Source organism: Nerophis ophidion, linkage group LG06, assembly GCF_033978795.1.
Source record: "Nerophis ophidion isolate RoL-2023_Sa linkage group LG06, RoL_Noph_v1.0, whole genome shotgun sequence".
Taxonomy (NCBI): Eukaryota; Metazoa; Chordata; class Actinopteri; order Syngnathiformes; family Syngnathidae; genus Nerophis; species Nerophis ophidion.
The window spans coordinates 6,892,107-6,902,394 of NC_084616.1; the positions used below are offsets into that span (position 1 = coordinate 6,892,107).

General features: G+C 44.7%; 1 protein-coding gene and 1 long non-coding RNA gene across 2 annotated transcripts; both read right to left on the reverse strand.

The window, feature by feature from the left end:
- Positions 1-3,490: 3,490 nt before the first annotated feature.
- LOC133554116 (uncharacterized) lies at positions 3,491-5,197 on the reverse strand. The gene is made up of 2 exons (XR_009807061.1): positions 5,155-5,197; positions 3,491-5,058 (listed from the first exon to the last, which is right to left on the reverse strand). It is a non-coding gene; the product is annotated as an uncharacterized LOC133554116 (long non-coding RNA).
- A 2,588-nt stretch (positions 5,198-7,785) lies between these two features.
- Positions 7,786-9,309, reverse strand: LOC133554115 (lithostathine-1-beta-like). The gene is made up of 7 exons (XM_061902527.1): positions 9,232-9,309; positions 9,083-9,145; positions 8,960-8,978; positions 8,791-8,876; positions 8,520-8,648; positions 8,146-8,251; positions 7,786-8,070 (listed from the first exon to the last, which is right to left on the reverse strand). Exons 2-7 carry the CDS (start codon positions 9,143-9,145, stop codon positions 7,991-7,993), a joined length of 483 nt encoding a protein of 160 aa, XP_061758511.1. The 5' UTR covers positions 9,232-9,309; the 3' UTR covers positions 7,786-7,990.
- Between the last annotated feature and the right edge of the window lie 979 nt (positions 9,310-10,288).

Here is a 10,288-nt window from a genome sequence, read left to right on the forward strand (position 1 = left end):
TGCAGCTCTTCAGGCGCTACCTATCTGCCCATCACCCCTAAGAGATTCGCGCCAAGGGCATTGGATGAGGGGTGGGGTATGTGTGTCTGCCATTCATTTTTGTGGATGCATTTGTGTGTGTGTAAGCCTGCTGCGTCTTTCTGTTCCGTGGCCTTGATGTTGTGCAGCCGATAGTCAGTCAACAACAACAACAACAGGTGTGTGTGTGTGTGTGTGTGTGTGTGTGTGTGTGTCCAGAAGAGACAAGAAGGGAGTTTTTTGTGTCTTCGCCGCACTGTCCTTTGGGAGAGTCTCGAATACAGGGAAACAGTCCAAGTTCAAATGTTTTGTATGCGAGTGAAAATAAAATTTGCTTTTCACTCTAAATTGTCTATGACTGATCCTCAAAATTCATTCTGCGGTGCAGAAAGTCCGATGTTATCCAAATCACAAGAGTGTCCACAGTTCTTCCCACATCCTGGAATCATTTGTGGCAGCTTTGGGCTACTTTGAAGACTGCCAGCAACTTCCAATTTGTCCACAAACCAGAGCAATGCTTACTCCAATCAGCAGAGGTCCTGTTGTCGTAATTCCCAATAGGTAGATATCGTCACGTCCTCGACAGAAAAGGGTCGCCAGGCACACAGCACTCCTTCTTCTCCCAAGAGTCCATCGTGTGTCCAGCAACAACCGCTTGATCACGACAAGCAGGTTCCCCCAAACCAGAGATCTTGTACATTTCATTGAGGCCAGTTAAATAGTTCCAATGTTTAGATTTGGAGAGCAGTGCAAAAAGAGGCAACAAGAAAGATAAGACAAAACAAAAACAAAGAAGCAAGCAGGAGAGATAAGGGAGAGAAAAAGAGTGCCAGTGAGAAAGATGCAGGAAACCTGAAATCAGCGCACAGCTTGGAGGATTTTAATATCCTTAAACAGAGGAGAAACAGTCGTCCATATAAAGGTTCTCAAACATAATCAATCCTCGAGCACTGAGGAACAGGCGAGGCAGGCATAAATAGCCGCCTGATTGGCAACTGCAACCAGGTGTGCCAGGCTGCCAATCAGGGACAGGTGAGGGGAACGAGCGCTCAGGGAAAAATGCAGGAAGTGCAACAAAAATAAGAGCGCTGACAGGAAATAAACACCAAACAAGTATTCAACTTGCTAAAAAAATTCCTTCAGTTCAAGTTACTCGAGGGCAGCGGTTCTCAAACTTACTTTTCAAAGGTCCATATTTACTTTCTATTAGGGTCCAGAACAATTTGTAATGACATATTTTTCATGTTTTCACAAATATATGTTTCTATGTTCTATGGGGGATGGCGTGGTGCAGTTGGAAGAGTGGCCGTGCCAGCAACTTTAGGGTTCCTGGTTCGATCCCCAGCTTCTACCAACCTAGTCACGTCCGTTGTGTCCTTGAGCAAGACACTTCACCCTTGCTCCTGATGGGCGGTGGTTAGCGCCTTGCATGGCAGCTCCCTCCATCATTGTGTGAATGTGTGTGTGAATGTGGAAATAGTGTCAAACATTTTGAGTACTTCGTAGGTGGAAAAACTCTATACAAGTATAACCCATTTCCCACATATGTTAAAACAACATACAAAAAGTGTGACTAGAGCAATATCAACACCAGCCAAATAATGTTATGTACGTGAAGACAAGAAGAAGACGACACCACGAAACACGTAAGGTTACCAGGTTTATTGGAACCTATGATGATTTTGTGGGATGTGTATGCTACTCTAATTGTTGGTTGCAGGATTAAGTGTGAAGTTATCAATCAATCAATGTTTATTTGTATAGACCCAAATCACAAATGTCTCAAAGGACTGCACAAATCATTACGACTACAACATCCTCGGAAGAACCCACAAAAGGGCAAGGAAAACTCACACCCAGTGGGCAGGGAGAATTCACATCCAGTGGGACGCCAGTGACAATGCTGACTATGAGAGTTAACCATGTGAATGAAACAAGAGGGTGTTGTACATGCGGCAGGAGAAGACTTAGCACGTTAGCGGGAACTCTCATTCAACCCGTCTTCGATTACGCTTGCACCTCCTGGTACCCCAGCACCTCCAAAACCCTCAAATCTAGACTCCAAACATCCCAGAATAAGCTAATCCGGTTACTTTTAGACCTCCACCCCAGATCACACCTCAATCCAACCCACTTCTCCAAAGTGGGCTGGCTCAGGGTGGAGGACAGAGTAAAACAACTTGCACTGAGCCTAGTCTATAAAATCCGCTACACCTCCTTGATACCGAAGTACATGTCAAACTACTTCCTTAACGTAAATGACTGCCATAACCACAACACCAGGGGGAGCTCCACAAACCACGTTAAACCCAGATTTCGATCCAACAAAGGTCTTAACTCCTTCTCTTTCTATGCCACATCAATGTGGAATGCACTCCCAACAGGTATAAAAGTAAGTGCATCTCTATATTCCTTCAAAACCCCTCTAAAACAACACCTCCAGGCAACTTCAACACTTTACTAATAGCCTCCTCCATTCACATCCCATCTCCCCGGATTATAAACAACTCAAATGTACTTCTAATGTATATACTTGTTCTTATGCTATGTGAACTCACTATGTTCTCTGCTGGCTGTACATATCCTACTAAATAAGACCTACACTGTTTCAATGTCCACATTTCTCTGTTGATGCAATTGTTGATGACTGAAGTACTGATATCAACCAAAGCTCCTCATCCCACCCCCCGGATTGTAAATAATGTAAATAATCCAATGTACATACTATGATGATTAACTTGTGTGATGACTGTATTATGTTGATAGTATATATTTGTACCATGAATTGATTAACGTGGACCCCGACTTAAACAAGTTGAAAAACTTATTCGGGTGTTACCATTTAGTGGTCAATTGTAGGGAATATGTACTGTACTGTGCAATCTACTAATACAAGTATCAATCAATCAATATCAATCAACCTTGATGAATACTTCAGCGAGGTCATGGTAGCATTCAGGAATAGTAGGGAGATCGATATTGTGGTTTGAGGATAGTGTAGTCTTGCGAGGGCCCGAAGCGGACTTCAAGCAATTCGCGTGACAGGGAGTGCTCCAGGCCATTATCTCTCCGAAGGTCCAAGAAATGTGAGGGTCATGTTGCCGCAACCAAGCTCTACTTAGGACCACAGGAGTGAAAGGGGCCTCCAAAACCCTAAAACGGATAGTCTCTGAATGGTTTCCAGACATTGTAAGAAGCAGCGTTTCAGAACGGTGTTAAATAGGACCCAATGGACGTCCGTCCAGAGCCTGAGCAGGAAGGTCCTTATCCAAGGATACCAGAGGGATATTATTTTGTTTGACAAAACCGTAGTCCAAAAAGACTATCGTCCGCCCCGGAGTCCAAAAAAAACCTTAACTGCCACTCTTTTGTCATTCCAAGTTAAAGACGCGTAAAACAGAATGCCCGGGTTGTCTTGTCCCTGGGGAAAAATCGAATGGCTCACCAGGATCCCCCTTGATGGTGAGCCTGGTCTTTTTCCAGGGACGGACAGTAGCAGATAATGTGTCCTGCGCCCCCACAGTACAGACAGAGACGTTGCCTCATCCTTCTCTCCCTCTCCTCCGTCCCCAAACGGGTTCTACCCACTTGCATGGTTTCGGGCGTAGGAACCGCAACTGGTAATGGGTTCGGTTGTCCTCCAAATGGCTGGAAGACGGAAGAAGGAGTCGTGGTCTGGTTTCTTCTGGGGACGCTCCGGGATCTCTCGGTTGCTCGCTCAACTAGTCTCTGGTCGTACTGAAGGGCCAAGTCGATGAGGGCTCTGCAAGAGGTTGGTCTATCCCTCAGCAGACTGTCCTTAATTTCCTCAGAGAGTCCCTGACGAAACGCACTTTGGAGCGCTTTAGTTCCAGCCGCTCTCTGCCGCAATGGTCCGAAACTCGAGGGTGCAAGCTGCCACTGAGCGAGTTCCTTGTTGGATGGTGTGCAGACGTCCTGCGGCATTACCCCCATCCTTGGGGTGGTCAAACACGGCCAAAAATTTGGACCGAAAAGCTGAGTAGTCGGTGCCAAGGCCTAGTGACTTGTCCAAAGCTGCAGTAGCCCACTTGAGAGCGGGTCCGGTAAGCAGCGAAAAAATAAATGCTATTTTTTCCCCATCAGTAACGTAGCGTGAGGGTTGGTGCAAAAAAATTAACTCGCACTGCACCAAAAAACCCCTACATAGTTCGAAATTACCCTTAAAAGTGCTAGGACTAGCAATCTTGGGCTCCCGGCTAAGAGAAGCGCTAGCTGAGCTAGTAGCTGGTGTAGCATGCTGTCCTGTTACCAAGTCTTGAGAAGGTCTGGGGCCTAACTGGTCCAACTTATTATACAACTTGGCGAAGGCGTCTTGTACATTTTCCTCGAGCGCTTCAAAACGAGTCTGATGTGTCTTAAGAACAGAGCACATTACCTCCAAGTCCGGGCTTCGTGGGCTCCGAGTCTGGGGAGCGAGTCTCGACTGGGGGGGTGTCGTCTGGTTCCGACATGGTTGGCCGGAACGTACTGTTTTGTACGTGAAGACTGGAAGGAGACGACACCACGAAAGACGTGAGGTTACCAGGTTTATTGTAACCTATGATGATTGTGTGGGATGTGTATGCTACTCTTAGTATTGGTTGCAGGATTAAGTGTGAAGTTAACCATGTGAATGAAACAAGAGGATGTTGTGCATGCGTGTTGAATGAAACTTTTGTCAGGACAAGCGAAGTGAAGTGAAGTGAATTATATTTATATAGCGCTTTTCTCTAGTGACTCAAAGCGCTTTACATAGTGACACCCAATATCTAAGTTACATTTAAACCAGTGTGGGTGGCACTGGAAGCAGGTGGGTAAAGTGTCTTGCCCAAGGACAGAACGGCAGTAACTAGGATGGCACAAGCGGGAATCGAACCTGCAACTCTCAAGTTGCTGACACGGTCACTCTACCAACCGAGCTATGCCGCCCCAAGGAGGATTAGGCACAAGGAAGATCCGGGGACAGGTAGGGAGTCGAGGGCAGGCGGCAAGCAAACAAGGTCCGAGTCCAGGCGAGTGATCGAGGATCGAGGGAGGCAACTGCAAGGAGGACAACGGACAAGTCAATGAGGCCAAAGGCACAAGACAAAAGAAGGCGAGGACAACGAGAGGGAAGCCAGAGACGTATATGCTTACTACTAGAGTGACTGGATTTGATGCTGTTCCCTTGATTGCTGCCAGGAGCTCTGATGACAGGCAGCCTGCAGCTGCGGCGAAGCGTGGGCGTGGTGCGATGGGCGCGTGCGGGGGCGTGTACTGGCATGCTGCCAGAAGGAGTGTGGGAATCTGCTGTGGAAGAATCTTGGGGTCGAATCCGCGCCGTGACAAATAACTTTTTTAGTAACCTCACACTATTCTCTCTTTAAAGTACAGAATGACTTAAGAAGATTTTATTTTGTTATCTTCAACTGCATGTCAGGTAGATACATCCTTTGGAAGTTGCCCTTGTTTGTGTCACAATGGCAGTCGTCTCAGGCACAACAGTTTTGTGGCCAAATGAAGCCGTATTTCAAAGCCTATTCTTCTTTAAATTCCTCTTTTTTTGGTCCTCTTTCCTTTTCTTGCAAAATGTTGACATCTTCTTAACTTCTTTATTGTTTTTAAGATTATTAGTTTGCTGGCGTAGCTGGGGCAGCACGGCAGGACAGGGGTTCGTGCACGTGCCTCACAATACGAAGGTCCTGGGTTTGATCCTGCGCTCGGGATCTTTCTGTGTGGAGTTTGCATGCGTGGATTCCCTCCGGGTACTCCGGCTTCCTCCCACCTCCAAAGACATGCACCTGGGGATAGGCTCCTCCCACCTCCAAAGACATGCACCTGGAGATAGGCCCCTCCCACCTCCAAAGACATGCACCTGGGGATAGGCCCCTCCCACCTCCAAAGACATGCACCTGGGGATAGGCCCCTCCCACCTCCAAAGACATGCACCTGGGGATAGGCCCCTCCCACCTCCAAAGACATGCACCTGGGGATAGGCCCCTCCCCCCTCCAAAGACATGCACCTGGGGATTGGTTGATTGGCAACTCTAAATTGTCCTATCCATCCACTTTTACCGCTTCTCCCTTTTGGGGTTGCATTCTATTTCGTAAATAAAAGTCTGCTTACAGCGGAGACAATGTGAGGTCCTCTACTCTGCCTAAAAAAAACATCCAAAATATTCAATTTACATTTGGTGACTTCAATATTAAGAAGTATTAGTGATATTGTTGTTATAAGCGCTAACGCAGACAAGTTTTTTATAGTGGCGCCCAAAGTCAACATTTGTCGACTGATCAGCTGCTTTTCCGTTTCCTTGCCCGTCAAACTTTATTGTAGATCATAGATCATGCATCTCACCTGGACAGTAGAAGGAGGAGGAAGTATTCCAACAAGTTGGTACACTTTGACAGCCAATTTAAGACTTGGCAAGAACGACACAGAAAAAGGCTTGGTTCCAACCCCCTTTTTCTTTGCGAGGATCAGGAGTCATTCTTTATCAAAATAGAAATATATGAACATCCTAGCAGTCAGCATCCTAATGGCAGATTGGACATTGACATTGTACAGTAAGTGATGTTTTATTATGTTTGTTGGTTCTCATGAAGTCTGCAGTGAGAAATAATCAGTGGTGTTGAAGAAAAAGGCGACCGTCGTCATGCGTTTTTTAAATTAATGTGCTGCGTATGCTTAAAATGATCAGAGTACATAAATATCAAATGTTGTTATAAATGCTTCGTTATCATGTATTATCATGTATATAAAATCTTATTGGAGGTGTTTGGGTGTTTTTAAGGGCTTTAGCATTAGCGCTTATAACAACAATATCACTAAAAGGGTGGAGTGCCATCTCCGGGTTGGGGAGGAGACCCTGCCCCAAGTGGAGGAGTTCAAGTACCTCGGAGTCTTGTTCACGAGTGGGGGAAGAGTTGATCGTGAGATCGACAGGCGGATCGGTGCGGCGTCTTCAGTAATGCGGACGTTGTACCGATCCGTTGTGGTGAAGAAGGAGCTGAGCCGGAAGGCAAAGCTCTCAATTTACCGGTCGATCTACGTTCCCATCCTCACCTATGGTCATGAGCTTTGGGTCATGACCGAAAGGATAAGATCACGGGTACAAGCGGCCGAAATGAGTTTTGGTCTCTCCCTTAGAGATAGGGTGAGAAGCTCTGCCATCCGGGAGGAACTCAAAGTAAAGCCGCTGCTCCTCCACATCGAGAGGAGCCAGATGAGGTGGTTCGGGCATCTGGTCAGGATGCCACCCGAACGCCTCCCTAGGGAGGTGTTTAGGGCACGTCCAACCGGTAGGAGGCCACGGGGAAGACCCAGGACACGTTGGGAAGACTATGTCTCCCGGCTGGCCTGGGAACGCCTCGGGATCCCCCGGGAAGAGCTAGACGAAGTGGCTGGGGAGAGGGAAGTCTGGGTTTCCCTGCTTAGGCTGTTGCCCCCGCGACCCGACCTCGGATAAGCGGAAGATGATGGATGGATGGATGGATAGGCAAAATAGGGCGGGTTGCCATTTTAAATTAATTGTAATTGTGAAAAATATAGATTATTTTCAAAAAAAAATGTTCTGTTCAACCACTAATGGTAATAAGGTAGCCAGTGGTGTTATTATTGTTTTTGCTTTAAAAAACGTGACTGTGAAGAAGTATTTAAAAAAAACAAAAACACGCTAAATTGCACAAAATTCCAATTGTTCTTCACGGACAAAGTTGTCATTTCATATAATGAAGCAATGCTCAAGTTCAGAATTGGTCGAGTGGAAAATAAGACACAAATACATATTTACATGCAGATAGCTTCCTTTATTTAGTAGAAAGATGGTGTTTCAGTTTCAAATGTGTTGCACTAACATTCAACAACTGAACAGCGTAGGAGAAAAAACATATTTGATAGTCAACCCAGAAACACAAAGTATTATATCTTCTGAGTACACTCGTTGTGATGAGTGAAAGACATTGTTATAGAAGATAAGATGATATGGTTTGATTAGAAAGTGTGGTCACAGCACGCCTCTCTGATGCAAACGTATGGAAATAGGTAAGTACAGTCCTCACCTTCCCATGATTCTAGAAAAAAAAAAGTTTTCAGAGTGACATTACAGTTAATCTCTAATAAATTAGATTCACTGATTATACTTATACCGGTGGTGGCGTCAGAATCAATAACCACACATCCATCCGTAGGAAGCATTGTTGGAAAGTCACTAAATCCGAAGGGTTTGCCATCAGTCCAAAGAAAGATTCCCGTCTGGAAGTCAAAGTCACATTTGAATGAGTCACTCCTGAAGAGAACAACTGCATGCCATTTTATCTACTGCTCTTTTGTCACAATATTTTACATCTTGATTGTGTTACAAATATGATCAGCATGGTACAGTATCATTATGAAACCCTCAGCTCTACACCTCCTATTGTCACCTTTTTGCCCTGATTTAGTATGGAGGATATTATTTGATAGGTGCCAATAAATTATTCCACTGTATAGGAGACAACTTTGACATTGTTAAATGTTTCACCTCAATGTGATCACTGAGTCCAATCCAGGCTTCATCTACACCCGCCTCATTGACCAGGTCTTGAACGACGGAATTTTTCACCACACTGGTGATTGAGGCCAGATTCCCACCAAGAATGTTGCAGACACTCTAATGGTAGAAACAGAGTGAAAAAGTAGATTAGATTCATTCCATCGTATAGTTGGAATATTTTGATAAATGAACAAACAGGTGGCTCAGCAGCCCCTGGTGTATAAATACTTTACGACTACATTGTGACATTCTTTCATACCTCTGCATCCAAAAAGGACCTTTCGTCATCTCTGAAGATGTAACAGTGATCATCCAACTGAGTCCATCCCTCGGGACAGCAAACTTCTGCAACACAATTGTTATTTTCGGAATGAATAACATCAAATAAGTCATCGTTAATTGAAAAAAAAGTGGTCACAGCTACCAACCTCTGCTAGGACGAGACCACTGTGTAGAAGGTAAGAACAGAGCATTTACAAACATGAAGACAGCAGACAATGCAAGAAAATAATACATGTTTATTGAAGTCAGCAGGTGAGATTGTGACTTACAGCTCCGGTCATCAGTCCACTGATCCCACAAAGGAGGAAAAACATGCGAGGAGAAAACGCCATCTGTGCAAGGATAGACAAACACTATTATATTGAACATGCCGTCAAATAGACTTCGAAAAGTCGCTTGTAAAGTTGTAGTGTGTTACCTTTGAAGTTTTCAGGGCTGTTGGATGCTGAACCTGGGACCACTAAGAGCCATCCTTTTATTTGCTAGCTTGACGCAGCCCTGGAATGATCTGTATGTTAATTATGGACAGGAGTCTGCAACAAGGAAATACTGAATAAAAGATAGTCACAAGTTGACGTAAATAATTGGTATAATTAACTTGAGCACAGTTTCACACCCAAACAATGAAACAAAGACGCCATTGTTTTCCTCGTCAAAGTTTTTTTTTTTTTACCATGAATTGATTAACGTGGACCCCGACTTAAACAAGTTGAAAAACTTTTTCGGGTGTTACCATTTAGTGGTCAATTGTACGGAATATGTACTGTACTGTGCAATCTACTAATAAAAGTATCAATCAATCAATCAATTGTATGTACAGGATGCTTCACCTTACGTGGAACATACAATGTGGGACTATCTTGGTTGGAACTTTGCTTCAACATTGCATGGAAGTCAGTCACAGTCGTTCTCAGGATCGGCAGACCGGGGCGATGGTCTCCCTGTTCGTGAAGGTTGAAGGGTTTCTGTGCACACATTATGCACAGGCAGTGATCACATCACACAGCAGTGGTAGTTAGAGCCATGTGCATCAAAACAAACCTCCATTGAACTTTAGATAAAACTGAGCTAACACCAATGTCCCCGAAGCCCACCCGTGTCCAATAACTTATGTCCTGAGTTTGTAGCAATAAAACAATCTACTGATATGTGCCAATGTGGAATAGTCTTACTACCAAATTCCTTGACCCAGACACATGCAATGAAGGTTTAGACTTTGTGCTTTTCCAAGTTTTGTTTTGTTGTGTAGAATGGCGTCTGGGGCACAATAGTTGGATATGTCTGGGAACGTATAATCCTTGATATCACTTGACAAATATTTTTTCGATAAACTGTAGAGATCTATTTCATGCACAGTTTTATTTTTTGCCCGTATCTGTTTGAAACAAATATATACTCATTTAGTTCGCGAGCTGCTGGCTGTAAAACCACCATCTTGTCTTGGTTGACCACCACTGGTTTTCACTTCCGGGAAG